This window comes from Gymnogyps californianus, chromosome 6, assembly GCF_018139145.2.
Source record: "Gymnogyps californianus isolate 813 chromosome 6, ASM1813914v2, whole genome shotgun sequence".
Taxonomy (NCBI): domain Eukaryota; kingdom Metazoa; phylum Chordata; class Aves; order Accipitriformes; family Cathartidae; genus Gymnogyps; species Gymnogyps californianus.
Window position 1 is genome coordinate 11914337 of NC_059476.1, and position 27449 is coordinate 11941785.

The following is a 27449-nucleotide window of genomic DNA, read 5'->3' on the forward strand; positions in this document are numbered from 1 at the left end:
TTACTCCCCAAATTATCTTTTATTCATTGTGATTTTTAATAGATCCCCTGGGAAGCTAGAAGCATGTGGTTGCTGGGACAATTGCCCACCAATGTATATGCTTTATAATTCTCTTTATTAAAATCTTTCTTTTTAAGAAACACAAATTGAAACACTTTGCAGTCAGTTACACAGATCAGTTAATATTGGTGACAGTTCCTACATAATTAAACAAGTACTAACAAATTCCAACTGTTTACAAGCCAAAACTTAAATTAACAAGATTATATAAGCTCAATAAATAGTACATCTGGTCCAGTTCAAGTATAATTCAACAAATCACAGCCTTAATCCTTAGAGAATAGAAAAACCCTGAATATAACCAGCCTAACACTAATTTAGTGTTAAAGCCAATATGAAACTTTGTCTAATCTTATGGGGCAAATGTTTAATTCTTTTATTTTTTACTTCAAAGAAAGTAAGTTGCAGATTGACATTAAAGACTATTTGAGATCAATACAGATTTCACAAAGATGAAAAACATAGTCCCTATTAAAAAAGTGCAATCTTTGGTTGAGATGTGTTGAAATGGTTTGTATATATATTAAGGAAGCTCCTTTTTAAATATCAATATTTGTTTGGCTAGACCTGAGCCTGCTTTGTGCTATATATATATATATATATGTATTAATAAACAGCGTGGATTATAGTGATGCTGAATTATGCCAACTAAAAAAAAGTCAAGATTTTAAATATAATAAACCAAAAGAAACAACACATTTTTACACAAGCTGAGAAAGGTAAGCGGCTGCCTACAGTGGCCACCTTCCTCAGCAGAATAGGTAGTAGAGAGAAGTCGAGGAGTTGAGTGCCTGCCAGCATTGCATGACGGCCTGTTGGAGAGGGAAGGAGATTATCTCTGAGTTCTCAAAGTGCATCAGGCTGAAAACTGATCATAGGGATCATTAGGAGCTAGTTGAGACTTGGGATTGCTTTTAACTGCTTTCAAATGTTGAGTTTTAGGGGGAGAAAGGACCTTTTGAGAAGGGGAACTGCCCGTTTGGCCGCACCCAGGATTTTGCAGATTGCTGTTGTGTCAGGACAGAGCCCAAAAGGAGGGGGTGTCCAAACCACCTCTACAAATGTCTGGGTCTGATCACGTCTGCGGGGCTGGGCGCTGCACCTGCATCACTCACCCGAGTCATCTACCTCCAGAAGAGGAAACTACATAGGGCAGAGATGCCATCTGGAGCCTCCTCCTTCCTCAGTGGCAAGCAAGGGCCTGCACCCATGACCCAAACAAGGTATCTGGAGCCAGGACAGTTCCTGGTGAGCCTCGGTCAAGACTCCAGCTTTTGGAGCCCTAATGGAGACCGAAACTTAAGTGATCAGGGACTGAAGGATACCAAGGCCCACTCTCTCAAGAAGGGATTTTGCGTGTCTAATGCAACTGGCCAGGAAAAAAAAGGAGGTTAAATATGCAAGCTGTGAACAATGGGAGGGAACCTGGTACAGAACCAGAGGAGGGGGAAAGTAGTTTGAATCATCTCCTGTAAATCCAAAAATAAGCCCCTGGGTAAACACTCATTTTAATTATTCTGCTGCTGCCAGTCAAAATCTCATGGTTACTTACTGCTTTCCCTGCCTGCCTGTATCCACCTGTTGTCTGTTTTCAGAAAGTCTGATTTAAAGCTCTTTGGCCTGGGAAAGTCTTTGTTGTGGATTTGTGCCATGCCTATAATAAAGGCAGTGGACCTGTAGCTTCTACTGCAATACAAATAAAGAATAATAACAGTGATACTTTTCTCATTTGAGGTTACCTGGGGATAAAGTTGCTGGAGGCATATGACTTTGATATACAGTCAGCTATGTCTCACATCCAATTAAGCTTAACCACATGGTCTAACAAGCTCCCATTAGGCTGGTGAGAGCCCCAGTTTGATAGCAGGGTTAGCTTCAAAGATTTGATGCTTGCATTTGTAGCGATTTCCTTCTCTTGTGCTCAGATTGTGCTGAAGGGCATGAAGGGAACTTCATATTCAGAGGATACATGACCAGCTTGAGAGCTGTGCTTTAGAAGACAATTGCACAATCTTTACTGCCATTTTCGTAATCTTACAGCTTGCAATACAAGCTCTTGCCCTAACAGCCCTGTGCTCAAATTTCACTGCAATGTGAAAAACGAACAGTCAAAGAAAAACCCAACCCTTGAAGGAAAAATACCTGGTTTGCAATATTATTATTTTTTTTCCATAGGGAAAAACAAAAAAAAAAGCTGTTTTAAATGACAGATAGACCCAAGTCTTAACATACTTCAGGTCTGGACAAACGAGGATTTAGGCTGTAATGTTTTTCATTTCCCCTTGTCTTTTGGATAGGCCACGTCTGAATCTGGGATGCAAAGAATCCCTCAACTTGCAAGAAGCAGGAATTCCAAATATGAAATCTGAACCTACCTCTGGTAAAAACGAGTGGAAAGCACAGGCCATGAAATGGAACAGGGCTTCAGGCAACACCACCAAGCACCTCTGAGACACACTGCCTGGCTACAGGGTACTTCAGAGAACGAGCATGGCTGCTGGCACAAGACATAATGGAACGAATACTTTGGTGGAAGCAGTTTTGGCAATTTAGCCACTTTGCAATATTTTGTGACATCCATGTCATTCTTAGGGATGGCTAGAACCTTCTGGGAAACTATTTCCTCTGCACAACATCTAAACAGGACATCCAGCACCAGCAATTTTTATAGCACATACTGTGACGAATATTAGAGTCAGGCAAAGAATGGAAATATGTCTGCAAATCCCCATCTGTCTAGATTGCGTGGGGCATTTTATAAAAGCATAACTCCGGGATCAATTCTGGCAATGGTTTGCATACGTATTCACTTTACTACACAAAGCCCTATTGAAATGAACCAGAAACTTGTACAGTGCATTTCAAAGGGACTTTGCAAAATACTAAGCAACAACTGTGCAGAAACAATAGCTCATAATAATGCCAGAGCTGCTGGTGCATCCTGTGTTCTCAGTGCAGCACTCTGTGAGCCATCAGTTGTTGTATTTGCCTTAAAAAATTCAGGGAAATAAAATACAAAAACAATATTAAAAGTCTGGCATCTTTCCATGAAAACCAGGAAAATTCAACATTGCCAAGCTGAGGAAAAGCAAGCTTGAAAGAAAACAAAGACCCCAAAAGCAAGGATCTTGAATAAAATGTCTAAAAGAGACATGGTCCGAACATGTGGCACTTTAAAAAGCCTCTTGTGAGAGTTTCAAGTCTGTAAGACTCAAAGTCGGCACCCTTTAGAATTATCAAAAAGAAGAGTTTCAAATGCAACGGTACCTGGAGAACATCCTGATCACACCATGGAAAATGCTGAAAACCAGAGCAGGTTAGCTGTCAGCACGTGTATTCGAATTGCTCTCGCTGTGCTGGGTTCAGGCTATAAGGTCCCTGGGACAGACTGTGGCTCCCTCTGCATTTGTACAACACAGTCAGTGTACAGTCAGTGCTTAACAACATAAACATTTTGTCATTTCACCAAGCTCTAAGACACATGGAGGTGGATGCTGATGGGGTTTATATTATGCCATCTACTGACTAGTTTTAGCACAATGGCTTCAGATGTCCTATGCAAATCCTACTTCTCACTGGGGCAATGAGTGAAATGGCTGAAGATATTTTAAGCAACATTAAAGCCTATTTATAGTCACATCTCCTTTCCTTCCAGCGTCCACTGGAGGATGCTGAGTGCTTCTAAATACTCTGCCTGACCTCATGTGTCACATCAGAATTAAAACTTTAAGAATCCCTGAGAATTCTGATTTAATCTAGGAAACCACTCCCAGCACACAGAGTGTGAGAAAGAATTGCTCCACTTCTTACAGATATGCCAGCATTGCTTCACCGTGGGAAACAGTTTCAGGCATTTTGGTTTTTAATGGCACTCTGGGCATAAATGCATGGAACATGCTCTTTATTTCCCCTCCTCTGTACAGTGCAAACAGTTACATCATAGAAATAAAAAAAATAAAGTATCAGCATTCACTCATTATAGCTCTTCCAGTTCATCCGCATCACAGTTTTTTCTTCGCAAAGTGAGGAACAATGCCAGTGTCATCCTGAGGCAGATGGCTGCCTTCTTCCTTCATTTTCAGGCTCTCTTCTGCAAGCTGGGATAGATACTTCTGTAATCACATCAAAAACAAAGCATCGTTACCAAAACTGAAAATATACAACATGGGATGCTTTATGCCTTTTCGGAGCTCTCTCACTCTCCTAACATCTCAAAAGGGAAGAAAGCACATAGAAGCCCCATTTTGGTGAAAATTCAAGCCAGGAAATACAGCTGTGTCAGGCAAACTACCTGAATACATGGAAAGCCTCAGAAGTTCAGTGATTTACTCTGTGCCACAAGGGGAACTGGTGACAGAACCAGGAGGACCATGCCTCCCCATCAGTCTGTGTAACTAGACCTCACCTTTTCTCCTTGCAAACTCTCTACTCCCATATGCTATAGGGCAGGAACTAACTCCACTGAGTCAACTGAATTATGCTAGTATAAGACTGGCGTGTCAGAAAATAGATGCAGTTTCTGAGTCACAATTTAAAGCATATATATTACATTTTCAGCATGTCCAGTTCAGAGATATACCTTTTGCACAAGAACAGTTGTTTTAAGGGAATAAGCAAACTCTGTAATAATTTAACACAATTTAGCAGTCTGGCTAGGGTATTTACATTTATTGTGTTTCTCTAAGATAAAGCCTTTCAGTGCTTTAAGTACTTGGTGTGATTTAAAAATACAGACATGGCCAGTGAGGCTTTCAGCCTTTTGGCAGTGCTCTTAGTTGGCAGAGCTACGTGCACACAAAATGGATGATGAAGTGGTGTGGGTCTGAAAATGGTGCTCAAAGTATTTATTCAAGGTCAACAGACCTAGAAATGGATGGAAAGAAGCTTCTTCAGCAGCAGCTAGTCTAGAGAGACACATGGGAAATTCCCACATAATAATGTAGAGATGTTCTTATTAATGACTTATACATATACCACATGCAAGAATAATTGACCTGCACATTATTAGGATCATAAAACTCTCTTTTCTAGCTGCTTATTCATTCTGATTTGTTTTGAAAAGACCATCTCACATCCCTGCAAAATTTTATCTACTTGCAGGATTCCCCCAGAGTACAGTTTACTCTTTGGCATCCATGGGGAAGAGGTGAAATGACAAATGGATGTAAAAAATACTAAGGGCTGTGTTAGGACTGCCAGGTTGTCTCACGTAAATACAAGTTTTGGATGTAAGAGGTACATCTGAAAGGGACTCGGTAATGAATGAGCATGCCTGTGACAAAATGACGACTGCCCCCTTGTTACTCTGAATATAGAGATTCGGCTGTGGAAATTACACAACTCTCAGTCTTGATCCCTGGGTACAAAATTCCATGTGGCAGCAAGCCAGAGTAAATGTTAAAGTAGTATACAGAGATATAGGGTCCATAAAGGCTGGGAGAAGTGATCCGTACACCATGAACTGTAATAAATCGCTAACGCTTGTCATTGGATCAGATAACCCATGCATTTTTGTTTTTAATGATTACCCACCAAAATAAGATGAGGTTTATCCACCACCTTTAACTGACGTTGTCAACTATCATGAGTACCACAAACACCAGTTTTGAAGTTCACAGACAAGACATTCAGATTAATTTATAGCAAAGACAGTCAAGGAAAAAAATTTTTTTTCATTTAAATACAAGTGTTGATGAATACTGCATAAAGCCAGTGGAAAACAGGATAAAATACTGCACTGAATTGCCAAGGTAGCTTACACCAGATGAATCTGACAGCTTTTTGTGGTAGTGGTGGGAGGGACGGCCAAATGATGGATTTTTTTGGACATGGAAAATGCAGTGGATCTGTAAATATAAATACCACCTGGGAAAATAATTTATTAAGCTGAAGAGAATGGAAAATTACAGAAAGTCTGCAAAGCTGACAAAGAAACAGATGAATTTTTTTCAGTGATTGCTGTTCTTCAAGGGACACCATACTCAGATGAAGTTGACTATTTTACTTCAAGACACAATCGTCATCATCTAAGCAAGGCTTTTGGAAGAAAACTGGCAAACAAACTGTTTAGTTTTGCATTCAAATCCAAACACTGAACATGTATTTTGGATGTGGCTCCAAGGAGATCACATGAAAGACGACAAGTAGCAAATCAACTATAAAAGACTCATAGCCGTGAGAGCATGTGGGACAATGTCATTGTCACTGGACAATGGTATTTGTCATGTAGGCAAGATAACAGAATGACAGTCTGCAGCAGCAGTCCCATAGCTTCACATACAGTGAAAGTTAGAGTCCATAGTTCTTACACTGGTGGATACACTCATTAAATTGCATCATCATAGGAGAAGACTGACATTTCTTGCAGAGCGCATAAATAAGCATTATTGCAACTAAAAGGGTTCTAGCAATACAGAACAATTATTTAAAATTTGCTGAGTTTCCACTTGAGTGGGCAAAAGTTGGATGAGACATTTACTTCCTCCATTTAGTAAGATAAGAGGTACGGCTCAACAGAACAGTCTGTTTTCATTACCATATTTGACAGATTTAATTTTAACAGCTTTTGTGGTCTTCGTTCTTTTATCTCAAGTCAGTGTTAGATATCTACCACAGTGCTCATGGGAAATGTCTTAACAGGGAGAAAAAGAGGTTTTTTTCACACTGACTCAGTTTTAGTTGGACCTTTTTTCCTACGACTTTAACAAAATAACTCAGAAAATGAAAAAAAATCCCTCTTCTTCCCATGGGGCCAGTTGCCACGGGCAGGGGCTGGAGTTGCAATCTTTGCTTTAGCACGAATTTCTTTGGGACAGACTCGCATGGGATACACAGCCTGCACTGAGTGGTGCCACCTCTGGTGAAGCCCTCTGGATTTTTTTGTATGAAGCAAAAAAAGGCATGCAAACTGGGCACCTGTTTTTCAAGCTTACACTTGGAGGATCCATTATTAGCAAGCATCGCAGCTCTGCAGGCTCAGTCTTTGAAAGCCAGAGGCCTTTATATGATTACAGCTACGTAACTTCAGAGAAGTCAAGAAGAAAATTCTCCTAGAGAAATTGTTTGACTCTGAGTGCCACTAGAAAAGCCAATGCCTACTAGCCAGCTAGGGAAAGATAGCTATTACTTGAAGAGAAGCAGAGCTCCAGCATTTACTATGGGCAGAGGGAAGGAACAGAGAAAGAAGGAGCAGCTTTGCTTTGCTCTTTCATGACTTTTGCTAAGACTATAGGAATGCCAACAGAAGTGTCTTCTGCAGCGTACACACCCTGCACGCAGGCAGGGACTCAAGGAGAGGAGAGGCAAGGCTACCTCCTCTGAGGAGTCCTCAGCGCAGGGCAGTTAATGCTCATGCTGTCATGACTGATACTATCAACTGTGCATCTGAAAAGTGATAAAGGTAGGGTCTTTTGGTTGAACTGCAAGCACCCATGGTCTCTGTGTGCTGTTATCAAGTGCTGATATGCTTATGGCATATTCTTATGGAAACCATACAAGTAATTACATGCTTCTGCATATCCTTATAGAAATTATTCAATAGTGGTGTTCTGCATGGCTGAACCGCCGTGCTGTTCTGTAGCATAGGGAGGTGATTTCAGCGGGTCACAGGAAATGCCTCGGCGAGCCTGTGCGTCACAAAGTACTGCATGCTGAAACACGCTGCAGAAATTCACGCTAATGCAAAAATAAGTCTGGCATGTTTAATGCTCCTGAAATTAAGAAATAAGAAAGGCTGCTGCTGGGCTCACTCCCAGTGATAGAAACGTCTGGGACCCTCAAGAACAGAGAATTAAAGATCTGAGTTGCACGCTGTGCTAGTGACAAGGACCAAATGTAGATGAGAAGATCAAATTATCACCCGGCCCTATTTTATTTATGATCCAGAAGTTGATTTCAAGGACCTGGGAGTGAGAACTTAGTATGTTAACATTTGGAACTACTGAAAAGTTTTGCTTATCTAAATTTCACTTCATCTGAATTCTGTCCACAGAATAAAAACTAATTTTTTGTAGCACCATCTATCTTACGCACAATCCACCCCATGAGCTAGTTGTTAGCTAGCTTCAAGTGTGTTTTTACCTGAAGATTTTTGTAGTGAACAGTACTTCTGCAGTGACTTGTCTTTGCTGTCTCTTCATTTGTGTAGAAGAGTCCACAGAGCTTGCAGTAAAACCCAGTTCTAGGCACCACAAATTCCACACCTATAGAGAAATTCTGAATTACATTAAAATGTCAGTTGAAACCCTTCCCCTCCACAATGAACTTGTTTTCAAAGAAAAATGTTGCTGCTTAGTTAAATGACATAGATATGAAGACTGAATTCTGGATTCACTTCTCTGATTTTCCTAACTTTGCAATACTGAGCTGCAGTTTAAAATCCTGTGCATTGCAAATCCACCTTCCACTTCTCTCTTAAATATTATACATATTTAAAAATGTACCTTCTCGTGCATAATATTGACTAGAAATTTCACTGGATAACCTCAAGGGCTAGAGTAGCAATAGTACTTATTAGCAGTAAATTCATGCTTAAGTTACACAGATTGCTCTTTAGGATGTACTTCTTCCAGGTGTTTTACTCATGATCAGTATTTACACAGTAAAACAAATATTTTTGCTTATACTGAAAGTATAATCAATACTTTTATGACAAAGACTTTTAAATTACTATGTATTTTTCGTATATATTTCATACATAGTCTAAGGGAACTTATTTCATCTCATCAGTGACATTAACAGGTATCTTTTGCCATTCATCTGGAATGAAATTAGCAATGATCTATAATCAAAAGCCCGTTTCTTTCAACGGCTACCCCTCTGTCATATACCCTGTTCCTTCACTCTCCTCACATCTGCTCTGAAAAATAGATATAGCAAGTAGCCTTAAAGTGACATCTTGTTGTAAGCTCTAGGTATTGCAGTGGGCGGCATTGCAGGCCCAGGGCGGCCTGGGCGTCCCAACATACCCAGGGGAATGCTGAGTTCGGTGAAGACGTCCTCTTGTTCCCAGCCTGGCGGCGAGTGCCTTCTTTTAGACTCTGCCTCCGGGTATTCCAGAGATCTCATTTCCAGGTACCTAGAATTTGCTTAACAAATGAATAAATGTATTGAATGAAAACAGTTTATTAGTTTAAAGAGACGTCTGTAAACTTCTTGGGAACACTTTCTGGGTGGATCTATAAATGAAGTAAAATCTGGAAAAAATGCTTTTCCATTCAAATCAGAGGCCTACTCAGTGCAACTCCAACAGCTGTACTACACTGTGCAGTCACCCCTATTTCTTCCAGTAGACCATTTTTCTATTTCTAATTTCACGTTCATTATGTTTTTTCTTTTCATATTTTAATCTCTAAATAGATCTATAACATTATACATGCCTCTGGCACAAGCATGGTCTGACTGCAGCTCCGTAACCACATATGGTACTGCATGACCAGTGACGGAGCTGGGCTAACACAGAGGCTGCTGAGAAAGGGGGGGCCAGCAGGACCTGCTGAGAGCAAATCCCCAAACTGCCTAAGGAGCTGGGTGGGCAGAGCAAACCTTCCTCTGGTAGGACCCCTGCAGTATCATTGTCATCTTCTCCCTGGAGCCACTCTTCTCCCATCCTCAGCTCTCCAAGGGATAGTTTCTGCTTTATGGCTCTTGGCCACTTGAAGATTTTGGTTCCTGGCCAGTAAGGATGGGATGGTTGGTCCCTGCTGACCGACGTTAATGGACGCAGGCAGGAGATTCAAGGTGTGGAAAACAGTGGATTGATTTGCTGAGGCAGATAAAGCCAGTGAAAAGAACAGATGCTCTCCCTTCCCAACATGTGAATTGCTTTTATTTAAAAAAAGAGAAATTTGCTATCACAGAGCAACAGAATTACAGATAAACTGGTCTGATTCCTATTCTTCAGTTCTTGCATCAAAGAACTAGATCCCTTACCCTGACAAAATTTCTATTGCATTGCAAATTTCACCTAGATAAGGGATATATTTTCTCATAAAACAAATGCATTTTGCCCAGACCAAACCCTTCCTGCCTTTCAAGTCTGTAGTTCAAAGATCTGCAATTTCTGGCTATGAGAATGAATTTTTCTTCATTGTTTTAAATATGTCTATTACATGATTTAAAAGAAAATAACATAAAATTCTGACTGGTTGGCTTTCAAGTTAACTTTAAGCCCATCCCAGGTTTCCAAATCTGCAGCAGAGATCCTGGAAAACTCACAAGCTTCAGTTAGCTCTTCTTAAGACACCCAGGGCCTTTGTGGCAACTTAAGTCCCACTTAAGTTGATTTCTTGGCTTCTGAGCTGGCAGCTGCATTTGCAGAGAGCCTAGAGCCTTGCATTGCAGATCCCAGATATCAAGTCCACAGCAGAAACCTGGGAAGCACAAGCTCCCCTGGAGCTTCCAGGCTCCCTGCTGGCAAGTTGGAAGCTGAGATGCTGAAAACACCAAAGTAACTATGCTCTTGGGATACCCAACTCTTTCGTCAGCTGGCTGCCCGTGAAGGGGGCAGCCCAGGGGAGCCAACCTTGCCATTCCCAGTCCCAGGGAGTTCGCATAGCAGTGTTATCTCCAAATATGCAAAGCCTGGCAAGGTGTCTTCAGGCCAAACAGGTAAGTATTGAAAACTGTGCGAGTTTCAAATCTGTCCTGGAGGAAGCTGTTAGTTCAAAATCAGACATTCACATTAAATGTTCCAGCATTTTCTGGTGGAAAATTGCACCCTCAAAAATCTTCCAGCAACTTCTGTTCACAACCCCGTCTCCATCACACGGACTCTGGTAGCAACAAAAAAGAGCATTCCTGGCCAGCATGCTCTATGTTGTTTTCCACTTCCCCTCATTATACACAGCCCATTCACTCAAGTTTCATTTGAAAGTGTGATGAGGAACTGAACTTACTTTCAGACACTCAAGATCCCTTTTTTCCTGACAGCTAAAATATTAATAGGCAGCTATGATTACATTTATTGGCATTATCTCACAGCATGTCCTATTAGCTATATTAAAGGCAGCATGTGATAGATAACAGGAGATGGTAAGGCAAGTCCTGACAAAAGGCACGTATTTGTGTGAACAGGGACTGAGAAGTAACAATCTACGGATGATTTCCATGCTACTAACGCTTCAGTACAGTGTGTAAGAATACCCACCTTGTCCAGGAGCCAGCCAGACATTACAGATACTTTTCTGTTGACCTTCAGAGACTGTCACTCATTTCATTGACAATTCAAAATAAATATAGCAGGGCACTGAAAGAGTTCAGCTAAAGTCATGTGAACCTTGACATGACAATTATAGCAGCTTATGCCTTTCAGAAAGCTTGCAAGCTGCTTATCATATTTCCTTTACACTATTCAGCTAAGAGCCTCTAATGGTTTAGCTTGGCGAAAGGCACTGGGGTTCTTTTACTGAGCCGCTCCAAGGACAAGTCTTGATACTGTTAGCAACATTTATTCTTGTTAGCAATAAATTTCAGTCTACTGTCAGAGAAAACATGCAAGGCTCTCTGTGGGCTGAAAAGAAAAAAAACAGTAGTTACCCGTGGCCTCTGGACACTCTTGGCTTCCGTGTCTTGTTTCTTCACCAGCGTTTTTAACAAGCATTTCCATAACTTCTCTGCTCTCAGCTCCTTGTGATCCCATCTGTTTGTAATCATCTATAAATGTATCAGGGAGCTGGAGAGTTTCTTCTTTCAGATGAACAGAAGGTATATGGTGATCTTCGGGCTCTAAACGAGTGTCAGAGCTCTTATCAATTTTTCCTTCCTTCTGCTGGGGATCAGACTCCTTAGCAGATTGGTCTTCTTGCAATTCCTCTGGCTTCTGCTCAGGGTCCAGATTTAGGCTTGATGCTTCAGTTACAGCATCATCATTATCATCATCCTCCTCATCATCCTGACAGCCGCTAGAAGCTGCACTGCCCTTTGCTGATCTGAAGTTTGTTTCTAAAGCTTTATGGGCAAATTTGTCTTCACTCCTGCTTAAGTGGCTGTGATCATTTTTCAGTTCTAACATGGTTGACATACAGGGACACATTTCTGAAGCAGTTTTATTTTTTTGATCAACTGGTACTATTTCTTCAAGCTCAGTTATATCAGGCTCCATAATTAAATCATCTTCTCCCACTTCATCTACTGTCACTAATTCCTCCATGTTAGCAGGATACCAGGTCTCACCTTCTATCTCACTTCCACTCTCCCAGTCTCGGTCCTGTCACAAAGATGTAAAACATTGGAGAGATCAGTGATTATAGATCATCACTGTTAAAAAGTGGGCTTTGAACATCAGTAACCAGGAAGAACTTTGATCTGGCCATGCCTAACCCCTCTTGTATTTTAGTTTCAAAGAACGATATGCCTTGGTGTTGTGATTTTAAACCTTATGCACAAGGACAAGCAATGTCTTTTTAATTATCACATAAACGTCACTTTGTGGAGATTCTGTAACTGCCTTGGGGATTACAGTCTCTCCAGTCTCCTGCTTCTTACTTTTCTGTAAGCAGCAGAACAAGGTACAACCTGTTATACTTTATTATGCAACTGACACTACTATGTGATCCCCAAGGAAATGAACCTCTCCCCTTCCTCTACTTCCATCCCAGGGTGGCGAGAAATAGGCAGCACAATGAGAATATACTGAACCCCAGTCTAGCCACTGTGGCTTTCACTTTGCTGGACTAGGTCCTTTAAATTCCTACGGTGACTGAGAAAACATGGCTACCTTCTGCAGTCATTTCCTTCCACCAGCAAGAGCCCTCTGCCAGGGACTGTGTTGGCAGAGATTGGCCTAGACCTTAAGAAAAATCAGTTTTACAGTTATACTCCAAGGTACATAATCTGAAATACCTCATACATGCAATTATAGACTCGTAGGACTCAGACACCAGTACTGGACTTCAGAAGTATTAGAATGATAAGGTATATGTTACTTTTAAGACACACTTGCAGCTTAGATTTCAACTCTCAAACTCATTGTGTACACATAATCTATTAATAATCTGTATTCTCCTCCTGTTTGGCCATTCCCACACTTCCCCTCCTAGAATCCTAAAACAGCATGAAAACTCTGGGAGTTGACACTGTTCTTGCCAGGAGATCAGTTTTCTACAGCAACAGATATCAATAGCTTCCATATCTGACCATCAACCCATGACCCTACAGATATGAAGCTGGAGGAATTCCAAGGACATTGCTGTCCCCGACTGCGATGCTGCAGTAGGGGTGCTGTAAAGACATTATTTAATTAAAACCAGAAACAATCAGAAGAGGCTACTATCTGTAGTCCATCTAAGGCCAATGTTCTGAAAAGTTTACATCATTAGTCCCCTCCTTCTCCACCAACTGACCGCATCTCCTATTTTTGCACATGGTTCACAGAGTTACACAGTTCACTTGGCCATACATTACTTACAGTTGCCAGTGCCAAGGGCTATGCATGTGAAGCAATGTACATTGGCAAAGAGCAACTAAAAAAAGAGTTCTGGAGACTTCAGGAAAAGCTATCCCTTAAAGCAGAGGTCAAGATAAGGCAAGTTAATTTAGACAACCCCCTTCTACAACCCCTTTACATGCCTTTCCATGGGGGTTTAATATTTCAGTTGGGAGAATGTGCTACCAAACCTGGGTTTTCACTCATTTTGTCGCGGAAGCTGCACTAACAACGTGTCACCAACCTTCTCTTTTCTTGTGTTTTCCAGAATCTCTCCAGATTCTTTTCCTTGTTTGTTAGCTGAAGGTGAGCTCTTCTCTGGAACTTGCTCCTCTTTTCCAAGCTAAAATAAATAAAACAGATACACGTATAGCAACACACAGTGGTGCTCTAGTACGTTTCTATTCTGGGTTTAGGGAAGCAAAGTCACTCACAAGGTCACATTCTTTATTTCTAAAGTTTATGCAAGTCAACTAGGCTGTGGGAAAAGACCCAACAACTGGATTCTATTAGCAAAGCTCCACAAATAAGAATTAAGAAAAAGAAATTTAAACAAATTAGAGAGATGTAATTTATATCATAGAATTGGCTAGAAGACAGGTGGGGGAGAATGTGAATTTGTTAAAATTTCCAGCCTCCACTCCTCTGTTCTCTACCCACATCTGTTATGTTGGCTCAGACATGGTAAGGAGAGCAGCAGTGTTAAAACTCTGCAAAACACCTCAACTGTTTTGTTTATTGATGTAGAATCAGTTGAGAATGCAATTGCTTGCACAGTTCATACTTTGGCAGAACAAAACCACAGTACTACATGGCACTTGGTAAAAGAGGGGCGAAGCAAAAGTGTGAGTTCAAGACATTCAAACCTATTTCTTCCTTTTAAAATAAATTATTAGCAGTAGTCCCTGGAGAGGTATGCCTTTAACAAAGCCACATAAAAGAACTTGAAAAACATGCAGAGGAGTGTGCAACACTGGTGATTTAGGATGCTGTCTGACATTTCTCTCTGACATCTCCTCCCAAGGAACCATCCATCACAGTGAAATACCAGCCAAAGGAGAAAGATGACAAAAGGTGGCACAGACACACATATCTATGGCATGAGGTAACATGGCTGCTGCCTGTTACAGAGACTAGCTGAGTTACAAGATCTAGTGATTTCCACCAACCTTGCTCCCACGTGAGAAGAACGAACACAAGGTCAACTAAAAACAACTGAATATGGCCCTGGCAGCACAAAGTGACAGGCTAGAGATGGACCCCTGGTCAGCAAAGCAGCTCTGCAGCCTCCTGTGCCAGCATCCCTGGGGGTGGATGGCAGCAGTGTATCTCCAGGGGGGACTGGGGGAGGCAAGGTGGCCAAGAGCCAGTAACAAGATCCCCACAGGGTGGGGACATGAGCCTGGGCCGTACTGGGACTGAGCGAATGAGGCATCTTGATCTGTTCCCTCTCCACTTTTTCCCAGTGGAGAATCAAACCCACAAACGCTGCCACTTTACTGACTGGGAGTATTTCTCCAGAGATCCCATAATGTTACAGGTGAGCTGATTCAGTGGTTCTGCCATGGGAAGAGATTCCTGCCAGCACATTAAAGGGAGTGGTGTGAATTATCCCTGCCACAGCTGAGGGTCAGGACATATGATTAATAGAAACCAATTGCTCTGTTGAGTTGACCAAAAAGGAAATGTTCCTCATTAAAAGTTCATTCCCCATTTTAGCAGTATAACAACCAGTTCCCTGTATTGTCCTACAAATATTGCGTATCCCTGTAAAATACCACTTAATTTCCCAATAACTCAATCCACATCACAGGCAGTGGAAGGAGGTGATGGATACAGAGAGAGCAGCTACAGGGTATTCTGCACAGGCTTAGAAGAGAGAGCAGTAGAGCAATTGCCCCTGCACACACAACCTGCATGCAAACAGCAGACTGTCACTTGGTTTTGTTTTCAGTTGTCTGTCCCCTTCCCCTCACTGGTTACCCAGAGGTTCTGTGCTTGACACAGAAAGACAATGTCCATGTACCCAGCACCGCAATGGTGTAATAGATCTGCATGATCCAGGCAAAGACGTAGACAAGATGACCTCCCAAGATCTCTTCTAGGACTATACTCCCTGATTTTATCATGGCAAAACTTTCCATGTCACCAGCACCACACCCACAACAATGGATCTAAAATATTTCAGAGAACATATTACTTCAGCATTTACCTTCTTACATACAGTTTGAGATCTCGATTTACCTCATTCTCGGGAGGTTTAGTTTCCTTCACATCACTGCCTTCAGCAGCAGCATCTTCCTCTTGGTCTTTTTCAGCTTTCTTCACCTTATTCTTATCACTTTGTTTTTGCCTGGAACCCTCAGACGCTTTGCTGTGCTTCTGTTCAGCCGCCTCCTCCCTGGCAGTGTCCTCGCTGTAAGAATGCCTGCGTTCCCTTAACTTTGCCTCTTCCTTTCTCTTAGATCTCCCAGGTAAATCCTGCAGCTGTCTCTGAAACTTGTCAGATTTTGACTTAGAGGTTTTTCGGTAATAGTCATCTTCCCTGCTCTTGTAGCCAGATAAAGGGTGAAGGGAGCCAGGGGAACAACTCCTTAAATATTTTTCTCTGTGCCCTCTGCCTCCTTCAATCCGGTCATCCAAATCAAACTTGTCCAGCTGTCGGGAATAATGTTTCCTCTCGTGTACCCACGTGTCAGTCCTGTCCCTCTTCTCATCCCCATTCTCTCGCCATTCTCTGCTGTCTCTTTCCTCTTCCCGTCGGGAATATGGGGACTGATCCCACGACTCTCTCCCATTTCCCCAGTCGGTCCTGCCGGTCCCCATCGGGCTGTGGGGTGAACTGCAGGAAGTAAAGCTGGGAGTGTGGGATCGGGGCGACAGGGAGCGGCTTATAGGGCTGCGAGAGCGGGGCCTCTCCGTGCCATACCTGCTGCAGAGGGAAAAGGCAGCTGTAACCGGCTGACCCACTGTGGTCTACCAAGTTCTTGCACACTGGAAACACATGGGGACTGCCCTGGTGCCTGCGAACCTGAGACCCCAGGCCTTTCACAGACATGCACTGCACAGCTCAAACACAGTGAACAAGAGAAAAGGCAGTGTCATATCCACAGAGCTGCACTAAATCCCCACAGATCTGTCAAGAATATATTCATTCACTCTTAAAAGCATGTCATAGGGGTTTAGCTTATAATATATTAACACCTTTACAATAATCCTAATGTCTGTACCCTTAATACTCACTCATCTAGGGCATCTCTGAGACAAAAGTGACAAAGGTCACCTGTTTAAAAGAGATGTTTTAGGACTGCGATTCCTCTCCATTTTTGCTGGAAGGTCCAAATGTCAGGCAGATCAGAAATATACCCAAATACATTTTAATCTGAACCGGCTCCTTCCTGCTAGGTCTCGCAGCACCCCCAGCCTTTACGCTTTTCACTCAAGGGGGAGGAGAGGGGAACAGCTTCATTTATGTGTTCTTCACATGCCAGGTGTCTTTTCTGAGTCATCATCAGTAGGAAAGAGTTCATTTATTTTCATAACATGCACAGGTTCAATCTGATCTCATTATATAGGCCCTGTACCTACTATTGTACCCACTTATATTTTTAGTGATTTGAAGTGAAATCCAAATTAAGAAAGCAAATGAGATAAGAGAGGGAAGCACACAGATAATGCTTTTTCTACCTGCAGTTTTACAGACTTATCCAGGTCCCAATTCCAAACTATGGAGAAACTTTACCTGTCCACTTCACGCAGCAGGTCCCTCTCCCTCTGCGAGTGGATGTCCTGGATGATAGCAGCCACGTTCTTACCTGGTTTCTAAATAAGACAGACACTGTTTAGCATGCTGCACTACTCTCCAAGCTAATATAGGTGATTTGTCCTTCAAGAAACAGCATCCGTGCATCATTCAATTATGCTACTACTGAGAAATATTTGGTTTCAGTGTTGTGGTTACAGTCTTTTCTGCAGCTGGTATCTCAATAACACAATCAAAGCAGTAAAATGATACAAATGGAAAATTTGCTCCATTATGTTGTAGCACTTTCTCCTCATACTTGGCTGCTGTAACAGGCTTTGAAAACTAGCTTGCCTTTCCCTGTTACACATTCACTACAGAGTATTTTCTAGGAATTGGATGTAAGAGGAAACAAACCAGACAATTTTTCTAGTATCTGAATTAAATATGTATAGCAGCCTATCTCTGATCCTCTAGGAATGAACTGCCTTCTCTTCATGTCAGAGTTTAGCTCATTCTGGAGTATAGCTCTAAAAGACTATGTTTAGACACAAGAGCTTCAGAAAAGCTAAGTGCAAGAAAGATGCATACTGGAAGTGTTGATTACTTGAGATTCAAGATCATTTACAAAAGATGCGCTACTCCAGGCTGGAGTGCACGCAATTCATCAAACACTTGGAGCATGCACAGCTGAGCAACATAATCATGCAGGAACTCAGAGCAGTTTGTAGTGGTAAATAGCTCATGCATATTCCCCCTTCCATGTTGCACTTTTGTTTGTTTGTTTTTAACAAAGAGAAAGGGCTTTTGCTCGTGCAGAGAAAAATAATGCCATGACCTGAAAAACTGCCATTGGAAAGGCTGAAAATGTTCCTGAAATCTAGGCAAACTACCACACTCTCCTGGGTAATTCCTGTTCTGCCTCTACGCTAAGATGCACAGTCTTTGCCACCTTACATCTGAACCCTTCACCATACCAAACTAAGAAAGACTGCCCCGGTTTACGAACTTTTGGCAACTCCTTTAAGTCTCCTTATTATACACGTACAGGAGAGAAAGAGACTTTTCCAAAGGTCAAACCAAATCATCTGAGTTACTTGTTTTTCCTCAAGGCTCATAAAAGGCCCTTTAACCTCTTAACTTGGAACATTACAGAGTTATTTTATAAAATAACTTTGTGCTGTGTTAGATAATACAATATGAAGCTTTTCAGCTCTGCATTGCCAGTTCCAGTCCAAGTCTCCATGAAAAACAAAATACTCTTAGCATTACACATGGCAGTACATAAACTTCCATAAATATGCTCACAAGAGCACTGATGTTTGGACATCACTCAGGTGTCCACATCAGAAGTGTCACACACTCTACAGAAGGTCCAAAGACTATTGCTCTGTTCTGACTCTATGTAAAAAAAAAAAATAAATCTTGCTTTTTAATTTAGGTCATTCAGAAGAAAGAAAGAAAAAGAAATCAGTGTGATGTTTAGCCCTGCCATTACTGCGTGGTATAGAGACTGTACTATGGCTCAAGCATGCAAGCAGTGAAAAGCATTGCTTCAGGCTTAATGCCTGACTAAAAGGATAGGACCATCTTATTTTTGCTGACATGTTGTATCTTACATATGGCTGTGTTTTAGACCTTTGTTAGACCAAGCAATGTGGGGAGCCCGCTCAGAAGGAAGCTCAGAAGGGATTTTTGAAATAATGGTATGAAAGGACCAGAGAAAATGGGATCTCTTCCAAGAGTTAAAATTTAGAAAAAGAGCAAGCAGCTAAGTATAAAAGATCGTTAACATACATTCATTAATTTATCTTTCTTAATTTCTTTTTCCATAATACTAAAGCATTTATTAGAAATCAGTAATCAGCAAAGATTTTTAGATGTATTCTCCAGGACGTGCTATGGAAACTCAAGAAATCTGATCAGGAATTACTATCTTACCTTCAGCTGCAATTCCTTGTATCTTTTAGACATCCTAATAAGTAACTTGTCATCATTTATCATAGCAGGTTTTTCTTTGTAGTACTGCACCATGGCTTGTGCTGCTTCACTGTAAGCCATTTCCAGAAAGGCCTAGCACAAATGGGGAGAGCTTTAAAATCTACTACATAATTAAATACAAAGTATAAGAGAGAAAAGGCAGCACAACAATTTTTGTTTGGATTCTTCTCATGCAAAATGTCTTGATCGTACAGAACTGGGTAGCTTTCCAGCCCTGGAGCTGAAATAGTAACACTCAGTCCATTGCTCAGCCTCCTTTTAACTACAAATAATAGTTTCAACCCAGCTATTAAAGCCAATATGCAACTTTAGAAGCCAGTTTAGTTAAAAACTAAATGACTGAATCTAATCTTTCTTGATATATGAAAACAGGACCTTTCCCTCGCTTCCTCACTGGTGCTTCTACACCATGGTCAGCTGCTGACAGGACGCAGAACTGCAACGCTGCAGCATGCACTGCTCCTGAGAATGTCAGCTGTGTCTTGCAGAATTGCAAGGGACCCAGATAAAAGCAGAACATCAGAGCATGAGCAGCCAGAACAAAGCCAAAAAAGAGTTTAAAAAACCTGAGCGATGTTAACTAGCACTTTTATTTACACAAAAATTGCATTTGATGTGACTGCAGTTTAACTGGTCAAGGAATATAATCACAGCTCTGTAATGACTTCATTTTGAAACATTACAATCTCAAACATTGCTCACTGGCGTGGATTCTACATCCATCTGTACTGTCTGCTGCAGATACGTGAGAGAAGATTTTCTAGTCTTCCCAGCCTACCACCACTGGTAGACTTAAGCTACTTAAGGTAGACTTAAACTACCTTGAAGAAAGAGCTCTGCTACAATCTGGTGCAGATTAAAAGGGAGTGAGTGAGGCATCAGTGCCCCCTGTAAGGGCACAGCCTTCCTTTAGCATGTTTGTGCCACGTCACCCAGCGCAGCCATGGCCTGGGAGCTCTGCCACCAGCTTGTAACTGTAATTACACCATTGTGGGACCTGCCTCTGCTGTAACAACAGCTCAGCAGTGTAGGACAGCTGAACCAGACTAGAGTGCAAGTCATTCTTCAATGCCAGTTCAGCTCTACCAGTATGGGTAAGAAAGCAATAAAAACCTCCCAAACAGAACAAGAGAAGTCTGAAAGTAACCCTAACAAATGGCTGAGAGAAGGCCAAGTGATTCACTTTTACTGAAACTATTTTTTTTTTTTTTTTTAAAGTACAGTTTTAGAACACTTCTTCATTGAGATTTCTGGGTTTTTTTAACAAGAACTATGAGGCAGTGGTCATGTTTATGCCATCATCTCATCCTGCGAACACTAATTTTTTTTATTTTAAGAGCAGGCTTCATATATTTAAGTTTCTATTACAAAAAAAGAGATTTTCCCCAAAGACTCTGTCTTCATGGTAATGTGTCTTTATGCCAATAGATGTCAATACCGGTGACCCCAAATGCACAGTACCTGATTAGTGGATTTCATGAGGATATAGTTGGTGACCTTCCCAAATGGGAGGCCCAGGTTAATGACATCATTCTCTGTGCAGCTTCCCTCAGGGAGGTTGCAGATGTGAACAACTCGACCCAGTGTAGATTTCCTCTGGGGAAACTGGGGAAAAAAACAACTCAAAACGATGTTTTTATCTTAGATATTCCATCCACTAGATAAGACCTTACATTTCTGCAAAAAATGAAATGTTCTGTTCTGTGTACCTGTTATTAAGGACAAATAGTCTTCTTTAAAACCTTGTATTTTAACATCCTGGTTTAGAAATACAAATGGGAAGGGAAATGTTTAACCACAGTGCAGCTTGCAATGGAGTCTCCATCCCTGGACATTACAAAGTCCAGAGAGGATTTCTAGAAGAGATGCTCTCATTCAAACAGGATTAACGATATTGCTGCAAAAGCTAACTTGCCACCTCAAACGTTATGGACTCCAGGGCTTCAGCTCCCCGGCATGTCACAGCAGAGGGCTGGGCTGCCACGGGCACAGGCCACTGCACTGTATTCAGCACCAGTGAGAGTTTGGAGGCCCCTCGGTGTTTGGAGATGGAGGATGCCCCTGCCATAGGGAGGTCTCAGCCCCTCCTGACGAGCTCCCTGCAGGGCTGGTACCCATCTGGTACGCCAGCACAAGCCCTACAGCTCCTCTGCCAAGTCAGCCAGCCTTCCCCAGCCCATCTGCATCTGTAGGTCCCACTGGGGGCTCTGTGCCTTCCCCACACATGAAGACACCATGCACTATCGCTGAGTAAAAGGCCCTTAGCAGATAATTTGCAAGCAATGCACAAAAAATTAGTATTTTTAAGTATTCCTTAAACGCCCATTTATGTGGTGCTAGTGGTGCCTGGAAATTGAAACAGATGCTCGCTGCAGTCCCTGCTGAATTTATGGACGTTAGAAATCAGCTTAGGTGACTACAGAGGTGTTCAGGATAGCAGGGGCTGAATTTAAATCCTCCTTCTGCCCTCCTGGAACAGACTGGGCCGGGGGTAAAAGTGACCCCATTTAACTTGTGAGGGGACACACAGCTGTACCTCAGGTTGGAAAACCTACTACTTTCCCCTCTCATTGCAACAACACACAGTAGGAGGGACTTCTCCCGTGGGGCATAGTGACCACTGGACACACAGAGGCACAGCTCCCGAACTGGGCTGGCACAGGCACACGGTGCCGATGAGGTAATCGCTTCCCAAGGGTGGAAGTCTATTTTGGAGTGCTGGGGCAGTTCCCAAAGAGCCGCCCGTCTCCCTGACATGGAAAGCAGGCTCTACACTCCTTGTGCAAAGAGGCATCAGGGTATACTCAGAGAGGAACATAATTTACCCCAGCTAATGACATGCAAAACATTGCTCACACAGGATTAAGTCTTCCCAGATTACTTCCCTGTTTATGACCTCTGCTGTTAGGATTTTACTGAAGAAGTAACTCTACCTTCAGTCAAAATTGTGCCATTCAAGGGAAGATGCAAATCATGTAATCTTGTGGGATCAAGTTCACCAGAGCCATCACAAATGTTTGGCTTGTCAGCAAGTTCACAAGTTACAGAGCTAATGTTATCTTATTTACACCTTCATCTCATTGCCTTCCCTCCAAGCTTCACCACTTAGCCATTTGTGTATTTTTGCTGCAGCAAGACCCTGTATTATACAGTGGTCTGCTGTTTAGCTTCCATCTTACAGAGCCTGCCCGGGTGCATAACGTAAGCAAAGAAGTGCCAAAGTCCAGAAGTAAGATATTTTCTCTAGCAGAAAAATAACGAAGACCTGATCCTGAAAAAGATGAAGAAACCCAACTCCACTTGAATAGAAAAGGAAGTGACGTCTGCGTGCAGCTGGCAAGGCAGCCTGTAGCACACAACAGAAGAATACGACAGCTAGCAGAGGAAAAGGAAATTTCCTGACAGCAAATGCAGTCCCAGTGTAGGAACACCCCAGGTCACCTGGCACCTTCTGTTTGTTTTGTTAGATCTGTTAAGAGATGGTATGTTAAGAGTCTATGGGTCTAGAAAGACTTAGCTGTTCCCTACGTAGGGTCCAGAGCCCGTGTTCACGCGCTCAGCAGTACATTAAATCAAATGACTGTAAGATGTTACCACCTCCCCACAATTGGCAATGACTTAAATTAAAATGCTACGCCATAAATCTGCTGTAATTCATGATTAAGAAGTGGTCACATACTCATACCAGAAGTCGATGGGCTGTACCAAGCAATAATCTTGTCAGCTGATTGAAGTTAAATTGGATCCATTCATTAAATAGAGCTGTAAATCACAGCCAGAAAAGGAATATACACCTTCCATATCTGCAGTCAGGAAGATAGAGGAGCTGTTGTGTGTCAAGTGTTGAATGTAATTTTCAATAAGACTCTAAGTTAACTTTCTTTGCAACTGATGTCTACAGGGGTTTACCAATGCAGTTGCACAACTACTACAAAAATAATTTGATGCGCAGCAGTGAAATGCACCTCGTAACCATTTGCCATATTATTTCACCAATCCAATTTGGTTATTTTTTATTACAGTTTTTTTTTCAATTTTTTTGTTTCTTGCTTTTCAAATTCTTTATCCCTTTCCTGAGCTTCGCATGAATCTTTTCTAAAGATGATAAGAAACTGACAGTCCCATCCCTCCAGTGCTAATGGCTCTCCATGCCCAAGTGAAGACTCGTAGCACTGTATTTGCCTTTTGAAGAGGGACAGAGTTATTTGCAGATGGATAGTACAGAGCAAGCTCTTCCAGAAATCTGAACACTTTGTTTATGATTACATGCAGGGTCAAGTATAATCTCCCACTGCTCAGTTAAATGGCAGCAGCTTAGCTGAAAGTGAATACTACCGTTGCGGAGTGAATGACAGCTGGCAAACTCAATCTTAACACCTCTAATATAGCTCCCTGTCCACTTGATGAGCTTCTGAAGAAAAAGAAGATTTACAGCGTCCAGGAAAATCAAAGTTATTGTTTCTTTTATCTCTCATAGTACTGCAGGTCATTTAGAAGGAGGACTTCTGTAGGCAGCTTAAATGATAAATAGTGACAGATTCTGAGGAGAAATGATACTGGTATTAGCAGTAATTTCATTTGTTGCGAGGTTGACAGACATGATGAAAAGGGACATTCCTCTGCACCCGCTGCTACTCCACCTCTGACCTTGGAGGCAGCTGTCATGAGCAGCTCTGCTCTTTGCTCCCCTGCACACACAGAGTCTGTGACAGGCAGAAGCTAAAACCCCTTCAAATAACCTCTTGCACAGCAAAACCACACAGTAGAACATTGGTTGGATTAAACAAATCTGGGTGACATTTCTGTAAGCAATGCCTGATGCGAACTGGAGTGGCACAGGGACACAACTCAGCCTGGCTCTCCAGAGTGTCTGAGACCACATCAGGATATATACACAAAAGCTAACAAGACGCAGACTTGAACCCCTGGATTACTGCTGCTGTTCCATGAACGCCCTAACATGAGTCTTTGATGTCTCCAGCTTTAATCGTAGCTTTCCAATATATGTTGAGCTTCATTTTAACCCTAACAACTTTGTATTTCCCTTACGTATATGATTTGCTTTTATTTGCCTTTTTTTTCCTTGGTTTTTTTTTTTTTTTCCCTTTTAAAATCTTTCTGCTTTGTCAGTGTAAGAACCACTTTTAATGTTATCCTTTTTTTCTGGCATTTTTTTATTATTGGGCTAGGAATTCAAGTGCACATTAGAGCAATATAAGTGGGGACCTGTGTTGAATGCGGGGGGGGCTAATAAACCTAAACCATGGAAGGCTGTACACCAAAGCAAACTTGCTGAAAGGCTACCAGTGGCAGCAGATGATACAAATAATATGCTAAAATAAACTAAGAAAAAGTTAGTCCAGTATAATGAATTGATCTGGGACCTCCAGGTGAGTAATGGTTAGCGAAGCTGCAGCCACTATCTTTGCCACTATTGCTACCTGGGAGAAGGACCCCAGCGTGGGAGAGGCAGAGAGCGATTGCTACAAATAAATAACTGGAGAGATGGAGGACTGCTTGCTGGGATCGATACTCAGAGTAAGTAAAAACTAATCCAAATCTTCATTCCAAGCTAAAGCTGACCTTCCTGGGTCGAAAAGACTCAGAAAATGGGGGAAAAAAGTCAATGGGATACACACAAAACCATTTATCCCCCTGCCCAAATCTCTCTAACAAGCAAACAACTTTTAGCACTGCAAAAAAAAAAGAAAGCCTACAATCAAGTTCTGATTTGGCCGAAATCAAAAGCATAAAAGAGCTGCAGGGAAGTTGAAATAACAGACTGAATATTCAGATTATTGTCTAAAAGGAAGCCTTCATGGTTTTAATTCCAGTAAGTAGAAGTGGCTTCTACAAGAATCTCGACACGGAGATCAATTTGCTTAGGTACTCACTCTTACCCCTGATGGAGGAGAAGAAAATGTAGGACCTGGCTGGCCAAAGGATCTTGCTGACGTAGTGATAAAAGATGCGCCGACATTTGGTGGATAATCTAAATAATGGATTACACACATTTCATGAAAATCTTGACTCATATTAATTGCATTAGTGTGCTCAGTAAGCAATGCCCCATTTACATAATAATTAATTTCATAGTCTTTACACCAAATTATACACTGTTTTGTTGTACTGTGAAAACAATTCATTGCTTGAAAGAAAAATAAATTCATACTTTGAAAGGCACAGTACCGGCTTCTAGCCTTTCTGTGCACAACCTCTAAAAAGTTTTCCTTGGAAACTTATATCACATTTCATTTGAAGTGTCCACTTTTCCCCAGAGACTGACTTCCCTTTCAATTAAAAAAAAGTGGTTTTAACTCTTGCGCATACAACCATTCACCTTCGATACTAGATGGATTGAAAACTGCTGCACTGTTTGGTGATAAATGCAATGTTCCATCTGCTGAGCTTAATACACACCGGATACCAGTGCTGGAAAGGAAAGAAAAGAACTTTAGGAGCATGCATAATGTGCCATAAATATTAAAGCATAATTATTAGACAGTAAATTCCCAGTGTAAAGCCACTGAAGTAAGGGATACTCTGTTAGAAATTCAGTTGGAAGACTGTCTCTAAAATAATACTTACTTATCTGAAAAAGCCATACATTTTTGGATGTGAAGACTTCCCTTAATGTGCTGATCCCAGTCCTATGTTGAAACAAAGAGATGATGAGCATAGGAAAAATCTTGAGACAAATTTACAAGAGATTGCTTCTCCATTCAGTTTACCTTATTCTAAAAACAATACTGAGATGCTGAAGGTCGAACTGCGTGATACTGGAGCCAAGCGCACCTTCATCCAATGCATTTACTGATTTGTTATGTGTAGGTTGAATTATCAGTTACTTCACAAAAGGAGAGCTTCTCTGTATTAGTTTTTAAATTCAGTATATTTCTATTAATTCAGTTACTTCACTCTAGCTCAAGAGCTCATCCTGCAAGGTGCTGAGCACCCTCAACTCCTGCAATGTCCATAAAGAAGGTGCTCAGCACGCAAGGCAGCCAGGACAGCGCTTATTCATTTCAATAGATTAGCAAAACTTGTCAAATTACATTTAGCTATTTACACTCCTATGATCCAAATGAGGCAGTGTATTAAACACCAACAAACAGATCAACCAAAACTCACTGTAATGACACTTCCCCTGCCCTTTTTAAATGTTTAATGAAAAAAAGAAATGCCCAGCATGCCCTAGATGGGGGCTACTCCAGACCAGCCCTGTAGCTGCAGTAACCACAGCAAACTCATTCGCAAGCAGCTGCTCAAAGAGTAAAATGGAAACATGAAAGAGCAAATATATTCAAATATCCCAAAACCCCGGGGTGTGTATCAGCTACTATTTAATTTGCTGGCCATCTTCCTTCCTATATAAACACCGTTGTAACGTTTTTGTCAGGCCACCATCAGCATGAAAACACATGCCTTTGCGGTTAGGTGCCAGTCCTGCGCTGCGATGGAAAAGGTCGTGAGGACTTGTTGAGCAGGGCTCACCAGGAGGCCAGAACAACCCCAACCAGAGCCCACAAATGGCTATGCAGCTCAGAGGGCCACGTAAGTGGCCTTCTCCAGACCTGACCTATATAATGTGACCGAGCACATAGGCTCTCTGGGCAACTGGGAAGAGGCTTCTCGAGGGTGAGGTTGAATTTGGAGCTCCCTTGGCAGTATGAACAGAGAAGTGGGAGCGTGGTTGGCACCACATGTGCTGAGCAGCTTCTTGCTTCCAGGCCAAAGCTGCTGGGGACCCTGAGTCCTAAATTGTCCTTAGAGATACTAGAAGGAGGAAGAGATCCCAACAGAGGAATTATTAAAATAATTTTATCAAAATGCACTGTTTTGTTTAAGCAAGCTGCTTCCACAAGGCTGTTAGGGGGAAGCCTTTGGGATCAGAAATGCAAATAGAAAGGGAGAGGCAGATGAAACTGCAGACATGCAGTTACAATACTGGCTTGAGAAGCGGGGGATCGGCTTCAAGCTCCTCCTCTCCTCACTTCAGACCCACGAGATGAGCTGCAACCCCAGCCCAGACCTTGCGTTTCTCACGCCAGCGCTGTACTCTCACCGTCTTTCACAGCGAGTTGCGGAACAAAACCAGATCTTGAAACCCCAGTAATTACCACGAAACAGATGTACGACACCCTAAGCAAAACTATGGCCCTTTGTTTCCGCTTCTCTCAGGGCACCTCCGTGGCAACAGGGTGGCAGGAGCCGGTGGCCAGA

At 42.0% G+C, this 27449-nt stretch overlaps 1 protein-coding gene across 1 annotated transcript in view; it reads right to left on the reverse strand.

Annotated features, from left to right (window-relative positions):
* Positions 1-3864: 3864 nt before the first annotated feature.
* The window catches only part of RBM20 (RNA binding motif protein 20), a 31088-nt gene continuing 7503 nt past the window's right edge, over positions 3865-27449 (reverse strand). The window contains exons 3-14 of the mRNA XM_050898994.1: positions 25815-25876; positions 25567-25658; positions 25127-25218; positions 20688-20831; positions 19167-19298; positions 17226-17305; positions 15728-16415; positions 13728-13826; positions 11596-12265; positions 9027-9146; positions 8140-8261; positions 3865-4172 (exon numbers count right to left, since the gene is read on the reverse strand). Coding sequence (XP_050754951.1) covers positions 4062-4172; positions 8140-8261; positions 9027-9146; positions 11596-12265; positions 13728-13826; positions 15728-16415; positions 17226-17305; positions 19167-19298; positions 20688-20831; positions 25127-25218; positions 25567-25658; positions 25815-25876 — 2412 coding nt within the window. The 3' untranslated portion in view covers positions 3865-4061. The remainder of the gene's footprint in view (positions 4173-8139; positions 8262-9026; positions 9147-11595; positions 12266-13727; positions 13827-15727; positions 16416-17225; positions 17306-19166; positions 19299-20687; positions 20832-25126; positions 25219-25566; positions 25659-25814; positions 25877-27449) is intronic.